This window comes from Schistocerca piceifrons, chromosome 7, assembly GCF_021461385.2.
Source record: "Schistocerca piceifrons isolate TAMUIC-IGC-003096 chromosome 7, iqSchPice1.1, whole genome shotgun sequence".
Classification (NCBI taxonomy): Eukaryota; Metazoa; Arthropoda; class Insecta; order Orthoptera; family Acrididae; genus Schistocerca; species Schistocerca piceifrons.
Genome location: NC_060144.1, coordinates 290,350,337 through 290,373,125, shown reverse-complemented (window position 1 = coordinate 290,373,125; position 22,789 = coordinate 290,350,337). Strand labels below are relative to the sequence as shown.

General features: G+C 40.3%; 1 protein-coding gene across 1 annotated transcript in view; it reads left to right on the top strand.

Moving 5' to 3' along the window:
- The first annotated feature begins 3,733 nt into the window (after positions 1-3,733).
- Positions 3,734-22,789, top strand: part of LOC124805635 (protein O-mannosyl-transferase TMTC1-like) — a 654,220-nt gene continuing 635,164 nt past the window's right edge. Inside the window, exons 1-3 of the mRNA XM_047266203.1 lie at positions 3,734-3,819; positions 4,272-4,569; positions 4,698-4,912. Of these exons, the coding sequence (XP_047122159.1) occupies positions 3,734-3,819; positions 4,272-4,569; positions 4,698-4,912 (599 nt within the window). The remainder of the gene's footprint in view (positions 3,820-4,271; positions 4,570-4,697; positions 4,913-22,789) is intronic.

Genomic DNA, 22,789 nt, shown 5'->3' with positions numbered 1-22,789 from the left:
TCCATTTGCACGTCTGTCTTCTGAATGATAGGTAGGTGTGCAGGCAATAGACATTGCGCAAGTATTGTTAGCTTAGAGCCGATATCGGTTCCACGTCTGGGCGGTACGTGAGCTACTGTCGCAATACACTGAGTGTTACTATAAATCTTAGTTCACTACACGACCCCGGTGGCGCGTCGAATAGTTCCGTGTTCGATATGGTGGCGGAATACAACGTAGTGAATGGGGTTTCCAATTAGAAGCTATGAACTACTGGCGTGTCCTACCTTAGCAGCATGGACGTGCCATTGGATGTTTAACGGCCATTAGGTAGCATGTCGTAAAATACGATTATGTATCGATTTCTATTCCTCCGATTACAGCGCTGTCTACGGCGAAACGGAGAAAATGCTTCAGACAAAATGTAGTAGATTTTGCAGCAGAATCGTAAGCTGCAATAAAAATCTGGGGTTCACAATGAAGATTTCAAATTGGTGCCCCGTCACCCACGCACGGTGTTGGGTGACGGATCGAGTGTGGTATCGTTAGATTCCCCCTCCAAGACAAACTAATGGCAATTATATTTTTTATCCGATGTGCAGTTTTTGAAATATTTCAACGTCTGCAGTTAAAATGAACATGCTGTATAGTACAATAGCACTCGGAGCTTACCCTTCCGACTTTACTATCCCCTTCATCTTCGTGGACTCACAACCTAATAAACCTAAGTGTCTGTGTCAGGTAATAATTCATAGTTGGTGGAGTTGTAGCTTGACGCAGTAGATGGTATCAAATTCTGAGGATGGGTCATGTCCGTAACACGACTGTAAAGTACTTACTGAAAGTGCTTTAGCTCTATGATTTCAGGCGTTTATACTAGTTGTGAATTCCATTTAATAAGTCATGGAGAGAAAATCTGAGATATTTAGTTATTTAGTGGCCTGAAGCAGAGCTGGGGGCGCATCCAATTAGCTGATGTTCATATTACTAGAAAACCTTGTTGGAGAGAAAGTCACAGAAGAATTTGTTAATATTTTTCAAAGAGATGTGAGGTGGTGCTCTGAAAACTGCCTCTCCCTTAATTTTGAAGAAAGACACTATATTGAGTTATCTATAACAAGTAGTCATACCATCAGCTGATGCAGCACGTAGCTAGGAGTCACTAAACATAATAGAATGTTCCAACTTTGTCGCTCCTTATTAAAGCTGCCAATTACTGCAAAGGAAGTTCAGTAACCTTCGAAAAAAATTTTGGTCGTTGTACCAATTGTAAAAAATGGTTCAAATGGATCTGAGCACTATGCGACTTAACTTCTGAGGTCATCAGTCGCCTAGAAATTAGAACTAATTAAACCTAACTAACCTAAGGACACCACACACATCCATGCCCGAGGCAGGATTCGAACCTGCGACCGTAGCAGTCGCTCGGTTCCCGACTGTAGCGCCTAGAACCGCACGGCCACTCCGTCCGGCCTACAAATTGTACAAGTAACACCAAATGGCTGAAAGGCAGTAAAGAAAATTTTAAATATGTTACACAGAAGAAGTTTTATTTAATAACGGGCAACCTGTGAAAACAAGAGGTAACCTAATTTTCAGTCTGAACAGGACTGAAAAATAATATAATCTTTAATATTAAATTTAGAATCTCGTAAAAGATCAGTGTCTAGCCATGCAAATAAACTCATGATGTATACTATCCTGTAAACTCGTTCTGCATGATTTCAATGAAAAATCTTTCAAATCATCTATGGAACGAGAGCTATGTTTTTATTAAGGCCCGATCGGTCGTGAGAAAGAAATCACAAAGAAATTCGTCTGAAGATTTCCACAGATGTGTTGGTTGGTTGGCTGGTTTGTGGGATTGAAGGGACCAGAGTGCTAGGGTCATCGGTCCCTAGATGTGTTGGTTACTGTCTCTAATATACCCTTGATAGAGTCAAATCGCGCTTTTCATTACTGAGCGGACTGTGAGTATGTAAGGTTGCCTGGAATGTAGAGTTTCCCTCCGAGTATAAGTGCCTGCTGAGAGATCCTGCCTGATTTCATGCCCTCCCACATAACCTAACTGTCATGCATTTCCTTCTGGATGATAATTCTCGTCCGCGCATTGCAGTCATGAAGATATACCTGCAGGGTTTTCGATGGGAGTGTTTGAGCACCCACCGTACAGGCCGGATTTGTCTCCCACTGCTCACGTAAACAACTGGCTATGGCGACAACTTCTTGACACAACGAGCTGCACACCGGCGAAGAGACGTGGCAGAAAACATGTGCCTTCTTACTATGACGAAGTTATCGGAAAATTGGTACACAAAATGGCTCTAAGCACTATGGGACTTAACATCTGAGGTCATCAGTCCACTAGAATTAGAACTATTTACACCTAACCAACCTAAGGACATCACACACATACATGCCCGAGGCAGGATTCGAACCTGCGACCGTAGCAGCCGCGCGGTTCCGGACTGAAGTGCCTAGAACCGCTCGAACACAGCGGCCGGCAAAGTTGGTACAGCGCTTGGCCAAATGTCAACGTCGAATCGGCTATTATTGTAGAAAAGTAACCGGAAGTTGTAGCTAATTGTTCGAAGTAAAATATTTTTGTGGTTATCTGATACGACCGATCAATGCAGGGGGATGTCCATAATTTTGTATTGTAGTCTTCTTTTGAAGGCTAATTTATTAGCTAGGATAGCTATGATAACACTAGTACTGGATTATTAGCTGCAGCAAAATGTATTTCCATTCTCAGATCTACAAAAAGAAAATATGACGTGGTTACAGGCTTAAAGTAAAAGTAAAAATGTAATAAGGCATACACAACAGTACGGTGACAAACATTACATACTCATAAAACTGGGCAGTGGTAGTTACATCATACAGTGCTTACCTAAGTCTGTCAGAGAGTGGTGTAAGCATTGTGTGATGTAACCAGAACACCACTCCTTCACATGGTTTTGTAAGCACTGTGTGATGTAACTTCTCCTGCCCGGTGTTACGGGTATGTAATTATTATCACTGTGCTGTTGTACACACGCCCCTCCCTAAAAAATGGTTCAAATGGCTTTAATCACTATGGGACTTAACATCTGAGGTCATCAATTCCCTAGACTTAGAACTACTTAAACCAAACTAACCTAAAGACATCACACACATCCATGCCCGAGGCAGGATTCGAACCTGCGACTGTAGCAGTAGCGCGGTTCCCGACTGAAGCGCCTAGAACCGCTCTGTAACAGCGGCCGTATGCCCCATTCTCTTGCATACAATATTTTCATTGTGAGGCTGTAACTTCCGCATATTTTCTTTTCATATATCTGAAGACGGCAACACGTATTGCCGAAATTGATAATCCAGTAATCGTGCTAACATAGTGATTTTGCAAATAAATTTGTTACCAAAAGCAGACTACAATACAAAACATTGTCGATTTTCACTGTGATTTCCATACTGCAACCAATCGGAGCTTAATGAATGAACAGCCTCGAATTAAGCAACTAGCTGATTTGTGTAGTGGTCACAATCTCCTGTTCGACGTTTGACGGATACTGCTGCTGAATCTTCCATTTTGTATGTTTTTTATCGTTGTGAGGTTTTTATCCTCGTTCCTGACGTTTCAGCCTGAACTGCGTTGGATATGTTCAGAGGCGCACCTGGTACCATCGACTTCCCCGGAACCAGACTTACTTCTAAAGACGAGCAACTGAGGTCTTCACGAATCTTGAGGAACGAAAATATTTCGTGCACCGCAATGGCTCATCTAGGAAGATACACAAGAAACAAATGCCAACCGGTCCTGGAGATTAGATGTAGAGGTATGTTCGTCGGCTTTGACCAGTAAATTAGGAAACATGCAACAAATGCCACATATTATATTGAGACTGTAATGTGATGTTACTAACGACTTTCTTCGAAAGGGCTAAAGTACAAACCAATTTGTCACTACACCATGTTTTCTTTAATATCACTTTCGTTGGCTCCGCCAACTCACAACCGAACTGTTACCCTCCAATCTAGCTTACATCTCTGGCTAAGGTTCTGTTCAGTGTCACCATGACGAGTTATTTTACTTTTTATTTTTATTTCATTTATTTATTCAAATTCGTTGGCATCGGCAGCTAAAAAAAAAAGACGGTGAATGTATGCACGAAATGTACGTGAGAGCAGGCATAAAAATTACGTCACGGGTCAAAATTGACGACTCATGTCGAACATTCCTGCTGACCAGAGAAGGCCATCACTATGATCGCGAGTGGCAGGTTCAACTGAGGGATTGTGTGTGTTCGCAGCACGCCGTACGACCAGTGCGAGGCGCCGGTCGGCGTGGGTTCGTCGGCGGAGGCGCCGCTAGACTGCCGGGCACCGCGGCCACCTCGGCAATGGGAGCGCCGCGGCGCATGCTCCGTGGCGCCGGCCCTCCGCGGCTCGGCTTGGCCCGCGTCCCGCTATAAGCGGCGGCGCCGGCGTCCGCGGGCCGCAGTCCGCAGCTGGGCAGTGCGCGACGCCGACGGCGACGGCGACGTCGGTGCCGAGCCGTGCCGATCCGAGCCGAGGCGAGGCGAGCCGCGGCGACCCGTGCGCGCCCAGGCCGCGCCATGCGAGGCGGCGGGGGCTGCCACCCCCGGCGGCACCCGCGGGCCTCGGCGCCCGCCCCCCTGCACCAGCCGGCCCCCGTTGCCGCCCCCGCCTCGGCCCCTGCCTCTCCCGGCGCCAAGGGCTACGCGGCCGTCGCTGCCGTCGCGCTAGCCTCCTACGCGAACGCGCTCGGCGGAGACTTCGTACACGACGACATCCCGGCGGTGACGCGCAACAAGGACGTTCTGGGTCTGACGCCGCTGCCCGACGTCTTCCGCAACGACTTCTGGGGCACGCCCATGGCGGATGCCTCCAGCCACAAGTCCTATCGGCCACTCACCACTCTCACTTTCAGGTTCGTTACTGTTGACGCGGTCACCACTATGTGCCTATTTTACACAAAAATATGCTAGCATTCAGCTACATGACGGTGTGTCATTGCTACGTAAAGCTGTCAGTCCGAGACCCGTAGCGGAAAGAAGAAACCTTACTTTTGACGTAACAAAACTGATCGAAAATCCCGAATCATCATCTCTGTGCATCTAATCACACTCTCACACCACAAATTCGCAGTCAGTTGCTGAGAAGGCGATATGAAACAAAACTCCTAACTGCAACTACAGAAGTGTACAGTTTTCACTTCCCTTTCTCATCGATATTTATGAAATGTTCCCATACTTGAAACAGCATTTGAAACCTACGAAGATGGAGTATCTAGACAATTGCTGAGGAGTACTCCAAGTAACACCGTTCTCTTGTTTCAAATGCAGAGAACTATATCCAGTTCTGTGCATCCACTGCGCGAACTTACACTCATCATTTCAGACACGTAACGCTCCACCACCTTCCATGAATGAGTCTGTTCCGTGCAAGTGACTGAAAGAAGAACCTTAATGCCCGCAAACATACTTGTTCCAACAACCCAAATCACCGACGCTAGCCACATCGTCACGCATTTGTACTATAAAACAGGAAGATATTGTGGAGCCAGTCGCTAAGGAGCAACCGTAACTATAGAAACATAGGTTTGGAGGCTCAGTCTTTTCGCCGACATTAATTTAGTAATCATTCTCCTGTCTCGTTCAGCATTTAAAAAACACAAGCTTTTTGTTTTATTCACTCGTGGCACTATCAAAAGACTGTCGTAGTCTCTACACATTTGCTAAGGAATACTCCTGAGATGGTTTCAAATCCGATAAGTTTTTCTGAAAAATTTTGGATTGTAGTTATCTCCAACCAAACGAGTTTCTGCTATTTTAGGAAAGTTTTATGCACCACGCGGTTCAGATGAGCTAAGTGTTTATTCAGTCAAAAACAATACCACCTCTCATTTTTTGAGGGACATGTTAATCATTTAACTGTCTATATTAGGTTATATACACTAGTTATTACGGGAAGTTTCTCTAGTTACACACTGGTATCATCATCTTTAGATTTAAAAGCGAGACTAAAAACGTCATAAACACTATTTTCCTCCAAGATCAGTACTCTTAAACAAAACACATCTTACATACAATCATCCAACAGTAACATTCCAAATAATAAAATGACAGAAGATACTTATACACAGAAGATACTTATACACAAGAAACATTCTTTTCTTATTTGAGTAATTTTCGCACGTTCCTTTACTAGAATGATATAGAATTTCAAGGTCCTCTGTTAACTATAAACCCCCCTTTCCCTCCCTCTCCTCAACTTACCTCCATTTACGTGGACGTGTAACAAATAGCTGTCTCTGTATTCTCTACCCTTTTACTTCTATTTATTCTAGAAATTCACTTTTTGACAGAATTACTTACCAACTGCTAACACATGTGAAACTCCAGGTAGCAATAAAATACCTCATTGCTACAACTGTAATTAAGGTCATTAATAAACAATATTTTGACCTTAGAAATTACCTTTTAGAACGTATACGGAAACGTCACGTTGCGCTGAAGATATTTCAAATGGAAAAATAAATCTACACAAGAAGTTTCGTAAATTGGGCAGGTGGTCTGACGCCTGTGCCCACAGAACTGCTCAGAGTTCGTTGGTTTTCATCCCCTGTACGCCGTAATAGGTCTGTAGCGCTGATAGGCGCCCCGTAACCACAAATCGTCCAATAATGACGCTATAATCGACCAAGTTCGTAACACGGTCCTCTACTACGACGGAGAGAGCGTAGACGCAAGTGAAGGGAATTTCGAAGTACTTTTCTTTGTGTTTTACGATAAATGAATGACACGGCGGGTAGAAAACGATTCTGCCTATATAAAAAGGCGTGCGAGCGTCGTAAAATCAGCACCCTTGGCAACATTAGATGTTTACTCGACAATCGTAATTTATTTTGTTACAACGCATCATTCTGAAGGTTTTGTATTTTTGTTGCAGTACCGAAAAATATCTACGATACTCGCTATTGCTATCACATGCAGCTGCGCACTGGAAACAACTGTGGTTCTTTATTTGAAGAATTATTTTCTTATTCTATAAGAAATGTAAATTTATGTGTTTGTTGAGGACATTAGAAGCAACCTCCGTTTTATATTTTTTCTTTTTTTTCTTTTTTTAAAAAAAATCTTGTCTGTTTATCTTGATTTTTTGCTAAGCTGGAGAACATGTGGACAACAAGCCTGAACAGCGTTCGCTGTTTATGTTGCCAGTAGTCCATACTGAGCTGACACGCTGCACTGATGACGAAGAAAATTCAATTTCTGATCTCCCTTTATTCTTATCTTATTTGAAGTAGTGCCTACTAAAAAAATAAACGTCGTCTTGGGAGTATGATAACGAAAGTTTTGTTGTTGCAACTCTGCTGGTAGAGGAAAGAAAAGTTAGCCCTACATTAAAAGCAGATGCCATATTCAATTGTAAACTACTTTTTCATATGAACAATGCCCACAAGTTGTAATTGGCGATAAAATGATTTTAAATTTAAATTGAAATTATTGCCAAACACAGTAGTAATATTTCACTATGTGAATTTAAGTTAAAATGTGGCAACAGTAGTACTAGTGCCAGGATTATCTGATTGTACCATAGTCAATTTGCCAGTACTTCGAAATGAACGTTGAATGTAATGTGGCCCATGAGTTCTGTCAAAAATCGCTGAATTATTTTAATTGTAGCCAGAACGGTTTAATAGATATTATTTTGAGGAATTTCTTGCTCATATATCTGTAAGGCTAAGTCACTAGCGCAGCAAAAGAAACCCCGACTCCATTCCCCTGTTCCCAAGTCGCTCGCATTTAAATACGATTATGTACAACCGTTGTCGTTTTCCACATCCCACTAGATGAATACTGGGCTGGTCCCCACGTCCAGACTCAGTTACATGACTCGCAGACATTTGAAAAACGTTGACACTGTTTCTTGGCTTACACTAGACGAGACAGCTGGGATACACTAATTCTGTTCCGGGGGGGGGGGGGGGGGGGTTAAGGGGTGGCGACAGGAAGGGCATCCGGCTATCCGGCTTCACTCTGACACTAACATCGCCAAATACGTAGCCACAAGGTCGACCCCGCGTTGCAATGGGACAAAGGCCCAAAGAAAATGATGAAAAAATTATATGGAGACAACCGCTGTTCTTCTGTAATTTTTGTCTCGATGTGTTAAATATGTAACCAGCTTACACTAATCAATTGGCCTGAAGCTGAGATCTAGTTTTTCACGGTGACATTCCTGGATTAAGTTTTCTGCGTTTTCTTGCATTATCCAATTCGAGTGATAAAGTTCAGAGGACTTCTTCCTTCGTTTTCTTAGGATTAAACTATGGTGGCTGTTGACTGCCAATAGTAACTTAATTTGCACTTTTACCTTCAGTAATTGTTGAAAACATACAACGACGTGCTGAGAAAGAATGCCCTCCGAATCATTTATTCTGTTCTCAATATCTGCTGAGGTATCTCAAGTTGCATTCCTCTGCAGCTAAAAGGCTCCAAATTGTAGCTTTTAACCTGGCTGTGTGTAAAATTATAACATTGGTGCCTGAGGAACAACATGCTATAATCGAGTTTCTAGCCGCAGAAAGAGTTACTCCATACATGGGGCATCCTCTCTTCCAGCGTGACAATGCCGTACCAGACCACACACGGCGATGCTATGTCTGCAACAATCGGACGCCTGGAGTTCACTGTCATCGGTCATCCTCCATACGATCCCGACTCGGTCCATCCGATTTTCATCTGTTTCCAAAACTTACAGAACATCAACGGGGACTTCAAATTGACAGTGATGAAGCAGACGTGAGGCTATGATTCCGTCATCGCTGTAAGATTTTCCTCAGTGACGGGATCAACAAACGTGTCTCGGGCTGGGAAAAACGTGTTCATCGCCAAGGTCACTACGTTGACAAATAAGTATGTAGACGTAAAGAATAAAGACATACAATGTGAACGAAGTTGGTTTATTTAAAAGCCTTTAATAGTTTTCACATAAAAAATATGGAGGCATTACTTTCAAGAACACCCTCGTACGTTCGATACTGAGATGGTACAGAAGAGTCCAGTGAGTCATTACTCTCCAGTGAGACAGGTAACGAATTTGGAATACCTTTCGCGCAAGATCTCAGTATAATAAATTACTAGACTATTGCATGACGTAATCACTGTCTCATTAAAGTGGTTGTTAGACAGAAGATAACAGAACACCAGTTATATCAGTCAACTGGCGATGGCGACGAAGTTGGTCTCCGATAGCTTGTTCCTGAAACTCACAAGGTCTTCGATGGCTTCATGAATTCAGTTTTATCATTCAGTTTTTATAAGTAAACGATGTGCAGTGTACACATTGAAAGTCAAAAACGTCGTGGAGCTACGTAAAATAGTGGCGATAAAAATGCGTTGAAAACAGAATAATAATAGGAACTTGATAATACTTCGCACACTTTCGGAAATTTATCAACGAATCATAGATTTAATATGGTTGATTAAATATCAACCTTAAATTTAAACGTTTCACTGTTCCCAGTAACTTTAACTGTATAGTGTTACTTATTTGACGTGGAAAACAGGTATCAGTCAGCCGATATCAGTAACAGGTAGCATCTAAGTCCAAAATTTCATCTGTATAAATGGAGGCAGAGCTGTCATAGAGAACTGTGATCGTATAAACCGTGAATGAAGAGGCGGTAACTGAACATGCCTCACTTGAAAGCCCGTATATTGCATTATGATGACTTCACGTTCTTTGCCAACAACACGTTCATTTCATTAAACACAAAGTAATTTCAGACACGGATTGGGCCGCTGTTAGCGGTTGATTTGACGCTCGCATTCCGTTCCATATCAGCGACTGTGTATAAGGTCACTTGATTTTCCTCTAAACGGGCCCGCTTTGAATGTTTACCAACCTTTCGAAAACAAAGTCAACCTAACAACAGCATTAAAAATATCACAGTACAAGCGCCATTGTTCACACGACAAATCGTTTACGGTAGGCAACTGGTTTTGTTTACAAACTGTAATATGTTCAAATATTGGACAAGAGCATTCAGGATCCCGTAAGCCTATTATTGTAATTTGTGAGGTATTGGGAACGAAATTTAAGAGAGTGGCGCTGTTACAAGCCTCATTACCTCCTAGTATTCTGAAACAATTCTTTACAAAACGTTGCCATGCTTTCAATTGTTTATAGACTTGTGCAATTCCTGCTTCACTTAATAAAATCATTTTGGATTTCTTTCAGTAACTCTTTTTGAAACGTCTTTCACTGGTTAAAGCATGTAGCTTCATAGTTGCGGCTATAGCAAAAAGGTGAGTGCCGCAAAAAAGTACCTTTGTATACTTTCGTCTCGTGTCTTCCTTTCCTCTTCTCATGGGTCGAGTACAGAAAATCTGTTACAGACCCGCAAATTTTTTTTTTAATATTAATATCACAAATACTATTTCCGTTAGTGAAGAACGTGGTGATGCTTACGATGCGTTAATTAATTATAGCTACGGTAGACGTTAAAAACGAATACAATTAAAGAACTTACGCTATTCACAAGGAAATATCCGGGCGTCCAATTAGTTAACAGGAATGTAGACCAATCACTCACATTCTTACGGTAACCAATACAGTATTTGCAAATGAAAAATGAAAACCTGCTTTGAATTACATACAGCTTAACAATTAACCTATACATTTCCAAAAATAGCAACGCTTTGTTAACGGGACATTGCATCTTCAACAAACAATTTAACTGAGCAGTTTCTACCTTAGTGATAGGAAATATATGGAACAGAAAAATGGGTCCGAACTTATTCGCCATCAGAACAGATGTGATCTAGTTTATCACCTTGAATGGATAATATTATCAGATTGCTTTAGAATTATACTGTTGGATAACTTATCACTCTCATAATTACACTTGTACTTCATAGTGTATCTCAGGACGCTATCTGAACACGCATCGCTGTAGAAATGATTTAGATCTAAACTTTATTTATAGCAAAGACGACAACTGAAAGTAAATGTGTCATAATGAAGATATCCAAAGTAAATAATTTTAATGTTAATTTTGTCAGACATGTCAGTTAAGGTCAATAACGAAATTAAAAAATTAATTTCGAAATATTTGCATGTTTTCCTTTGAAATTAATATCTATCTAACAGCTCTAACACATCTGTTTGTAATTATATTGGCGCCAAATGCTAAATGTTAAGTTATAATTCATTGATCACAATGACCTTCGTTAGGACTTTACAACCTGGCGGCCGAGGCTACATTTACACGATATTTGATCGTTTATTCTTTGTGAGTCAGTATAATTACAAACATGTTTCAGTTTTTTCTAGCGGTGAATAGCATCAACAACTGCGAAATAAATATGCATTTACTAGCTTTTGCTGCACACTTAATATAATAACTCTTTGCTGAAAGTAATTAAATACTTGGCACCTCTTGTAATACCGTTTGCTTCAGAAAGGTGTTCATTGAAGAATATGATAAATTCGCCAGCACTGATATACCATTTGAGATGTGAGTCTTACTTTTTCTCTTTTTTACATTGTTTGGTACATTTAGCGAAGTAGAATTTTGCCTAACTAATCTTTCGACTAATAAAGACCGTATTCACGGAAAAATACCGTAAAATATAATTTCATCTGGTAAATAAAGACAGAATCTGGAGAGTGGCGTTAAAAAAAGAGAAGAAATCTCATTACGCCTCAATGAAGCGAGCACAAAATGCGTCATACATAAATATGATATACTAACAAAGCATCGTCGCAAGAAGATAGTGGCTCTGGAATGATGCAATATAATAAGTTCGTATAGAGTAAACAAATTTTTTCAGCACGCTACTGTCCAAATTAAAGCTTTCCCTGTTTTTAAACGTTCTACCAATGAATATCTATCCACTCTGCTCTGATTGGTTGAAGATGACTATTGTAATGGCGAAAACTTTACGACGCACATGTTTTGCTAACAATTCAATAGCAGATGCAGGATCTCCCCATAGGTACGAAAGAAAGAACAACACTCACAAATACCGCTAATGACAATTTGCATATATTAACACTCAACAGATCAAAATAAAAAAGGACATTTCTAGCTACTGCAGAGAGTCGAGAGTGACTAGTTCCTGAAGTGGATAATAACAATGACTAATCAAGCATGTAGCTTCATCAATGATAAATAATTTCAGATAAATCAATAGCGAGAGGAGCCTGCCTAACAGTTCTAAACTTTGGCCATAGGAAGTAAGCTATGAGAAACGCCAGTCTATGTCCCACGGTCATGACCCACACACATATTCCAGTAATTGTGATCCTTGTTAAATAATTCCACTGTAGCTTTCCTCTTGAAGGCGATACTAAGAACTATATATTATAATCATATTAAATACCTGGTCGAATATAGGACACACAGGTCAGAATATATAAGAAATTTTAAAACCAGTTCACTCAGTAAATCTGCCCTTTTACAGACATGGCTTTCATATTCCTCCATGATATAAATTAGTTCACTATAACAGACTCATCGGCACACTGTAATTTTAACATGGCAGTCCACGTTGTGACTCAAAGTTCGGTTAATAGACGATTGTCTGCGCTACTCACACGTAAGTTTTGTGATACTGTGTGGAAAATTAATCCAGGGTGCATTTAATTTAAATACAATTTGTCCATACTTTCTACACCCCACAATACACCAGTAAACAGTCTATTTGTCGCAGTTACAATTTGTCTGTCCATCGTCCGACAGCCAACTTTTCATAATTACTCCCGTCCTTCCTTTGTTATATCAAAGCTCACTTTTTATTGATATGCATCTAAATCCTCAATCTGCGTAATATTATCACTATTAAATTCTATTAAAATATTTCAGTTTAAACGTACCAAATGATTTGAAGATAAGCAAAATGTGTTAAATAAGAAATAGTAAAAACAGCAAAATGAAATCCATTCAGTGATCAAAAGTCACAGAGATTATACAAAATGTGATACATTTCGTTATGGGCAAAAAATCAAACATATACTTCCAGATCCATGGTTTTATCTTCATAGATCATCATCTGACTACTGCCAAGCGTAACGTGCTAAATTCTTCAGAACATAATATTATCTGTTCAGAACAGATATTTATACAGTTACTTATCGCGGCTCAAAACCAAAACTGCAAACAGAATCATGAGAAGAAAAACTTTGAAACTTTGTCCATAAGTAAAAGAAGAGAAAATACAGTATCATCTGACGCGCTTTTGATTTATGTTTGATATCACATACAGCAGCTGAAACGCTCACGCGTTAAGGGTATAAGGAGACCACTAAGTGAATTCCCATGAGACAAATGTGCTCTAGTACTTAAGGTCTTAAACATTTAATTTTAAATTCTTAATCGGAACCTCGTTTGATGTACATGATTTAGCGCATTCATGCAACATCGAGTCAAATGTTTCTCCTTTATACGAATCAATTCCCAAAACACTTAAAATTTTCTTTCTCAGAATTTATCTTTTATTTTCAAGTTTTGTTCAGCAGGCATTAAATACAATATATTTAAGTACCGATTCCATTAGTATTGGGAGTATGTAGACGAATAAAGAGGAGAAAAGTTTCTATAACTAGCAAAGCTGCTCATGAAGTATTTCATTTTTCCTTCAGGTAACTAAATACAATTTCTTGATTACGAAGATAATTTTCATGTAATTAAGTATGTCCAAACAAAACTGGTCAGTTTGATAACGAATTTGTACATGTCTCTTCGTTAGTCTGGCTATGAAATCTCAGACAAAAATTCATTATGTAACTTTTAAAGAGCCTTGTTTTCGCTCTACTCAGATAGTAAACCAACGAAATTTGTTTGAAGAACATTTCGATAATTAAGCAGAGTTTTCTAAAATGAACTAGTCTTTGTGTCTGAAATAGAAAGCTTAACAGCGAGTGCATATTAGCAGTAGTGTGGCTGTGAGACATGGACTTGTAATGAAAAAGCTAATTGAAGGTTGAGGATAGCTCATGGGGCAACAAAGAGATTAATGTTAATATAAACTGGGAGAGACATAATTATAAACGGAATGATCAGGAAACAGAATGGAGAAGCTACTTTTAACTGTAATGAAAACGGTGTGGAAGTGGGTGAGACTCAAAATTGATCACTGATCAAAAAAGTCCTTGCAGTTTATTTTATTTATCGTTATCAGAATTAATGGCTGCCCTACCCATGAATCCACTAAGGTGGATAGTCAAGTTCTCGGATGTGTTCTACGAGAATACGACCTAACGGAGGATGGGTTAGAGGCTTCATAAAATGTTTAGAAGTTACGTTTATGTGAATCGCTGGCAACCATAACGAATGAAGCACAGATGTCTAATTATCCAGCAGTTATTGTGTAATGACAGGTAATAGGGAGTATCATTATTATTATTATTATTATTGTTATTGTTATTATTACTATTATTACTATAATGAATATTGGGTGAGGGTCTTATGTGTACCCCTCAAAGGTAAGACAAGTGACAAGCTGTAAAAGCTTGAAAAGGTGTTTGAGTAGAATGCAGAGAACCACACCATACCATACGAATGTGGTTATTTATTGTCAATAGCAGTAGGTCTTTAATAGTTCGCTATTCTTTTATATGTTCCAGGGACTCGAAGGAAGTACTTTGGCAGTCTATGGACGATATACAGTTTTTTTTCTGTAAGAGAATGAGAACATGACAAATTAACGCTCAGTGTATGATAATATTGCACTGCGCACGCTAAAGAGTTAAGGTAATAAGTTGGGACAGCGTCTTTCAGATATACTGCTGAAACTGATTTTAAAAATTGATGTCATAGGGATGTTTCAGTTGTGTGTAAAGGTATAACAATATTTCCTGATGTATTTTCGCTCATAATAATTGATTATCACAGTAGCAGAATTTTCGAAAATCTGGGTAATGAATGCTTCTTTGAGTAGATTCTGGTGAGTAAGATTACAGAAATGAGAAATATTTCTCTGCTTGAACAGACTTTTCCCTGCGATTGTCCCTACTACGACAGGGAAAAGAAGAAAGGAAGACTAGAAATGGTTACACGGTAGACGCAGAGGTCCTAATAGACAGCACATTTCGAAGGTAAATTGAGTGCTGGGCATGAGAAACAACCGTCCTGTGAGTCATGCTTTAAGTGACTCGTAGAAATCGTGGGAATAAAAATGATGAAGTCGGGAAAGAGATGCTAATTTCGCTTCTTGTGTTCAAACTGCGCCTCTAGCTCAAATCCAGCATAAAATATTCAGTTGCCATTCTTGAGTTCATACATTTATTTTTAAATTACTGCTTCCTCACCATTTGTTTATAAATAAGGAGATAAGCAACAGAATTCAACTAAATGATACCTTGTAGATTTTTTTCTCGCGGTATGTTGGTCAGAGAACTCGTTCTCTGATATTCATAGTTTCATACATCATCTGCTATTTAAAAATTGAGAACACCGTGTAGATCACAGTTTTATTTGTTTTCAATGACAGTTTCAGCCAGTATACATCCCTTTCAAACTTAAAAACCAGTCGCAACGACTGCTACTCCTCAAAACTTTAATTTACAATATATATCGACATTTACATACCTTCAAACAAATGCTCAGACACCGCTACTGAAATCTTATTGTCTTTTGTTGGCTACCGTCACGATCCCTGGTACCACGTACCTTGTCAAGCGGCGTACTTTTGGTGGTAAGGTCTGTGACGTCAAGTGAGGTGCAGTGAAGCGTAGTTACCATATTCGTGTGTGGACTGTATTATTTAAGTCGGACTTACGAATCCTTGCACAACGAGCAGGTTGGCATGTTATTTAGTGCAAGAGGATTGTCAGAAGGTTTGAATTAGTTGACAGATCAATAATATTTCAACATTATATGAAAAACTGTTTTCTCATTAAAGAAGTCGCAATTTCATTGGAGATTAGCTGTTTATGCATTCATGAACGTATTTAATTCCCTTGACACAAAATCTGCATTATATATTTCCATTTGTCTGCGTGTTACGTTGTTCCAGTCAGAGCAGAATTTAAGCACATCATAATTCCCAATGGCAGGCTAAATGTCTTAAATTAATAGATTTCAAGAAAGACCTTTGACTGTTCCGGCAGCAGTCTTGCCGAATTTTAAATCGTTTATGGTAAAAAAAAGAAAAACGTGAAGGCTGTGTGGTGCAACGCGTTAAGACTGCAGCTCTTCGTACAGATTACCTTCACAGGCTGTGGCGTTAACTAGAGCATTAAAAAAAGTTGCAATTTTTTTCTTAGTTCATATATTTGAATATTTTATCCGAAAATATCATTAACGTCTGTTATTGAAGGAAATAAATACGTTTCCTCTCCTTTTATTTGTTTTATAGTATCCCTGCCTCATGTGATGGTCCCCAGACTGTAATACTTTGGTGTTGGTTGGTATAAATTATCAACATGGCATTTTAGTTTCGTAAGCATCTGCCCATGCTTAGAAAAGTACACATAGCAGTGCGTTACATTTAAGTACTGTTGGAACGAACTTATATTATCAGTGGTAATAAGATTTCCACTGACTAATGCCATAAGAAGGTACTGCTCATTGAAAATCTAGTGAGATGGCGTTACATTTTGCATCGACACTGTCGACCTTTGTATGAGACAAGGGAAATAGCGATATTCTCCATCGTATCTTGTGATGAATGATGCCTGGAAGAAATTGAAGATACTGGGACTATTGAAGAGAATATAGCCATTAAACCGACGATGATTTCATCTTTAACTGTTAGCCAGAAAATATTCGACCATGCTCAACATGTCAGTGCTTTCAGTTTGTGTGTTCACCTAAACTCCTTATTTCTTTTATGTTTGCTGGACTTTTGTAGTTTATGTACAGAACGTAATGAATTTTTAATCATTTCATCTTCTCGTCGTTAAGTGTACTTTTTTATTTATTCATGTTTCAAACAATTCGCCTTATATGGACAGGGGAGAGTGGGCATTCAGCGGTACACTCAGAAAGTAAATAGTACGCACAATCTTACATAAATCTTTAGAATTGTTAATTTCCGTTGTTATTTAAATTAAAAATGTAAATAAAATGTGTGTTTTTATATTAATCTTACGATATATATATATATATATATATATATATATATATATATATATATATATACGTGTGTGTGTGTGTGTGTGTGTAGCTGAAGGGCCAGCACTTGGAGAAAAGGATTAGTGGAGAGAGAAATGCATTCAGTAGGGTAGAAGGGTAGGGGTAAAAATATAGGCATCCACTGGGTAGGAAACTATGGAGATGAAGGTGGATGGTGGGGAGGGGGGGGGGGGGGAATGTAGGAAGACAGGTGAGGAACGTGTCTGGTGAGTGAGTAGGATAGTGTTACCAAGAAGAGGAGGGACAGGGAGTGATGGAGAGGATAGAGGGAGAGGGGGATAATCGGTGTGGAGTGGGATAGGAGGGGAGGAAAATTTACAGTTTGTAGGACGGATAAATATCTGAACAGAGAGGGAGTCGGTTGAGATTTTATTATTATGACATGGAGCGTGTGCAGTGGTTGTGGGATTTGATTTGCTGGTAGAAGCGCGGCAGCACACCGGGGCTGCTGATCAGAGAGACACAATGGGGCTATCGGATCCTAGATTGCGCATAGTGTAAGAACGGATATACGAAGATGTTCAGTGTAGTGAGGAGAACTGGAATCTATGGAATTTAATGACATGGTGGGAGATCCACCAGGGTGAGGACACACGGATGCAGAAAGCATGGTGGAGTGCGTGACGTTTAAGGATTTCGAGGAACAACTTAGATGGAGCGGATATCCATACTGTACTGCAAACGAGAGGATGGGTCAGATCACAGTTTTGTAGGTATGGAGAACAGTGGAGGGATGCTGTCTCCAAGTTCAGCCAGTTAGCAGTTTCTATAAAATCTATTAAATTTTTTTAAATGCTTTAATTTTACTAATAAATTAGTTTAAAACTGCTTACATGTTTTAGTTACTAGACAATATTCTTTAGATCCTTAACATTAACAGTAAACTGGAACTTGTATTTAGGTTAACGTGAATTTTACAGTCTAGAAGAACATACATTACTTTAGAGTAATAAAGTTTAAGTAGTGAAAACGTACCACTAATACTAGATTTCTTGTGTTTACAAACACTGTTAAGTACAATGACAACGTCTGAAGATATATTTCAACATTATTTACTCAGGTAGTGCACATTTCCAAAGAGTTAATGCGTTACATAATTGCCGTTAAGGCTACAAGCGAGAAAAAGTTGTTTTCAGTGCATCCCAACGTTTACGACGTCGTATTTCTTAAAGTACCTGACATACAACGATGTAATCTTGCAGGTACACCCAGTGGGATATGCGGGTACTGTATGCAAAATGAGCTGTGAATAGAGCAAACAGTACAGGTGTAACAAATTAAACCGTCATGTGTACTGCTTCAGCTTTACTGCATTAACAGCGAAGACTTAGGAATCGATAAACTTTCCTCCTTTCATTGATTTGTGAGAGTGGGAGGGGGGGAATGGGGGGTCAGCGAGAAGAGGTTTAAAATTACGTGAAAAGTTTGTTGGGCGTCGCTAAGTGCTCTCACTATCATACACCGGATGAATAAAGTCCGGGCATTTGCCCTCCGTTAGTGACGCTGCATTGAAAAATGTAGCACTGGTCAGATAGTGTCAAACTTTTTACAGAGGGCTGTACATCTCTTTATTAGTCGGTTATGACAGCATTTTCAACATTTAAACTCGGTCTGTAATCAGACTAAATATTGGAAGTCAAATTTTTCTTGACTCTGGAATCCATTAGATATGCAACCTGAAAGGGGAATGAGGTCCCGATTTAGTCGATTAGTCGTACAGAGAATAAAAGGTTGGGGAGAAATAGGTCTCAATTAAAAATTGATTGCGAAATTTTTTAATATTCAAACAAAAACTAACTTACCCTATAGACAACACACACACCCATGCCCGAGGGAGAAATCGAACCTCCGACCAGGCAGGCCGCACGAATCTTGACAAGACGCCCATTGAACGCGCGGCTACCCTATTCAGCCAAATGGAGTTTTGGAGACGAAGTTGTGAAGTAATAAGAAGAGGCAAAATAAGAAGTGAAGTGCTCTGAGAGGAGATGGCAGTTACAAAGGATACTGTAGACACAATCGGAAATACGTGACTAACATGGTATGGACATCTTACAAGGGAACCTCCCCATCGCACCCCCCTCAGATTTAGTTATAAGTTGGCACAGTGGATAGGCCTTGAAAAACTGAACACAGATCAATTGAGAAAACAGGAAGAAGTTGTGTAGAGCTGTGAAAAAATAAGCAAAATATACAAACTGAGTAGTTCAAGGGAACATAAGCAACAATAAGGACGGGAGTAACGCAGCAACGCCGTGGTCTCGTGGTAACGTGAGCAGCTGTGGAACGAGAGGTCCTAGGTTCAAATCTTCAATCAAGTGTAAATTTTAATTTTTTATTTTCAGTTTATGTGACAAACTCTTACGTTTTCATCACTTTTTTGGGAGTGATTATCACATCCACAAGAAAACCTAAATCGGGCAAGGTAGAAGAATCTTTTTACCCATTCGCCAAGTGTACAAGTTAGGTGGGTCGACAACATATTCCTGTCATGTGACGTACATGCCGTCACCAGTGTCGTATAGAATATATCAGATGTGTTTTCCTGTGGAGGAATCGGTTGACCTATGACATTACGATCAAATGTTTTCTGTTCCCATTGGAGAGGCACGTCCTTTCGTCTACTAATCGCACGGTTTTGCAGTGCGGTCGCAAAACACAGACACTAAACTTATTACAGTGAACAGAGATGTAAATGAACGAACCGACAGATAATAACTATGCAAAAATAAAGAAAGTAAAATTTTCAGTCGACGGAAGACTTGAACCAAGGATCTTTCGTTCAGCAGCTGCTCACGGGACCACGGCGCTTCTAAGCACAGTTCGTCCAGGATGTTGCTTATGTGGCCCATGGACTACTCAGTTTGTATATTTTGCTTATTTTTTAACAGTTCCACAACTTCTTCCTGTTTTCTCAATTGATCTGTGTTCAGTTTATCAAGGCCTATCCATTGTGCCAACTTATAACTAAATCTGAGGGGGGTGCGATGGGGAGGTTCCCTTGTTAGAAGGATGTCAGAGGAAAGATGACGTTCTCCAATAAGGCACTGGGGACGTTCACAACAAAGAAAAAGAGAACAAATCAAATGGCTCGGAGCACTATGGGATTCTACTGCTGTGGTCATAAGTCCCCTAGAACTTAGAACTACTTAAACCTAACTAACCTAAAGACATCACACACATCCATGCCCGAGGCAGGATTCGAACCTGCGACCGTAGCGGTCGTGCGGTTCCAGACTGTAGCGCCTTTAACCGCTCGAAAAAGAGAGCAACGTGGCTTCATTGGAACAATAGAATGAGGCTTGCGATGAAGGACAAGGCCACGCAAGAAAAAGACTGGCAAGATAGAAGGAGATGGAAACATCGATGCGAGAGATACTACATGGCGTAGAAATCTAGCAGAAGGAAGAAGAAGAAAAATGAAAATTACACTATTCACCATTAAAATTTCTACACCGTGAATATGACGTGCTACAGACGCGAAATTTAACCGACGGGAAAAAAATGCTGTAATATGCAAATGATTAGCTTTTCAGAGCATTCACAAAAGGTTGGTGCCGGTGGCGACACCTACAACGTGCTGACATGAGGAAAGTTTCCAACCTATTTCTTATACACAAACAGCAGTTAACCGGCGTTGCCATGTGAAACGTTGTTGTGATGCCTCGTGTAAGGAGGAGAAATGCGTACCATCACGTTTCCGACATTGATAAAGGTCGGATTGTAGCCTATCGCGATTGCGGTTTATCGTATCGCGACATTGCTGCACGCATTGGTCGAGATCTAAAGACCGTTAGCTGAATATGGAATCGGTAGGTTCAGGAGGGTAATACGGAACGCCGTGCTGGATCCCAACGGCCTCGTATCACAAGCTGTCGAGATGACAGGCATCTTATACGCGTGGCTGTAACGGATCGTGCATCCACGTCTAGATCGCTGAGTCAACACATGGGGACGTTTGCAAGACAACAACCATCTGCACGAACACTTCGACGACGTCTGCAGCAGCATGGACTATCAGCTCGGAGACCATGGCTGCGATTACCCTTGAAGCTGCATCACAGACAGGAGCGCCTGCGATGGTGTACTCAACGACGAACCTGGGTGCACGAATGGCAAAACATCATTTTTTCGGATGAATCCAGATTATGTGTACAGCATCATGATGGTCGCATCCGTGTTTGGCGTCATCGCGATGAACGCACATTGGAAGCGTGTATTCGTCATCGCCTTCCTGGCATATAGCCCGGAGTGATGGTATGGGTGCCATTGGTTACACGTCTCGGTCACCTTTGTTCGCATTGACGGCACTCTCTAATTTTACATTCGTGACCTCCTCGGGAGGTATAAGTAGGGGGAAGCAATATATTCGATACCTCATCCATTGCATTTATGACACTTTGAACAGTGGACGTTACATTTCAGATGTGTTACGACCCGTGGCTCTACCCTCCATTCGATCCCTGCGAAACCCTACATTTCAGCAGGATAATGCACGACCGCATGTTGCAGGTCCTGCACGGGCCTTTCTGGATACAGAAAATGTTCGACTGCTGCCCTGGTCAGTACATTCTCCAGGTCTCTCGCCAACTGAAAACGTCTGGTCAATGGTGGTCGAGCAACTGGCTCGTCACAATACGCCAGTCACTACTCTTGATGAACTGTGGTATCGCGTTCACGCTGCATGGGCAGCTATAGCTGTACACCCCATCCGAATTCTGTTTGACTCAATGCCTAGGCGTAACCAGGCCGTTATTACGGCCAGAGGTGGTTGTTGTGGGTACTGATTTCTCAGGATCTGTGCACTCAAACTGCGTGAAAATGTAAGCACATGTCAGTTCTAGTATAATATATTTGTCCAATGGATACCCGTTTGTCATCTGCGCTTCTTCTTGGTGTAGCAATTTTAATGGCCAGTAGCGTATTTGATAACGCCATAGGATTATTAGTTAAGTATTAAAAAAGACTATAAGAATATCCAAAGTGTTGGCAGGTAGACTGCAAGAAAGGACCGGATTCAGACAAAGAAGCCTTTGCTGCTTTTGTGAGAGAACTGAGGGCAGCATTCAACCCAAAGGGATTGCTGTTGACAGCTGCTGTTTCTCCTAGCAAGGCTGTTGTTGATGCTGGTAATGTGTCGTTAAATCCTCAAAATATTAACAACTTTAGCATCGAAATGGGCTTTTAAAACTATGCGCAAGACAGTGAAGTTACTGATTCAAAGCAGTAATATTCTAAAAATGGTTAATGAGTGCCTTCTAACCCAGAATTCCAATTTCCAAAATATGCATGTGTGGCTCATTAATATAGATCTTTTATCTACAGGATTCAAGCACAGATTGATTTTTTAAGTATAATATTGTATTTAATGCACCAACAAAACTTGAAATCAAGGCATATTCCACTATTAAGTGAAAACATAATTAATTCTGGAATGATTTAACCTCTTCTATGGTGCTGCATGATATTGAAAGTAATATTTCTACTAGGTTCAGTTGCTTTTAACTCATACACATTGCTTATTCTTTCCATAGTCAGTAAATTTAATGTAACAGTGTTTTAAGGAATATGTTGCAGTTCATGATTGATCCAATACACCAACCCTGCAATATTTTTTCTCCCCTTTCAGTCCTCATACATAGTTAGTCTTGTGGAACT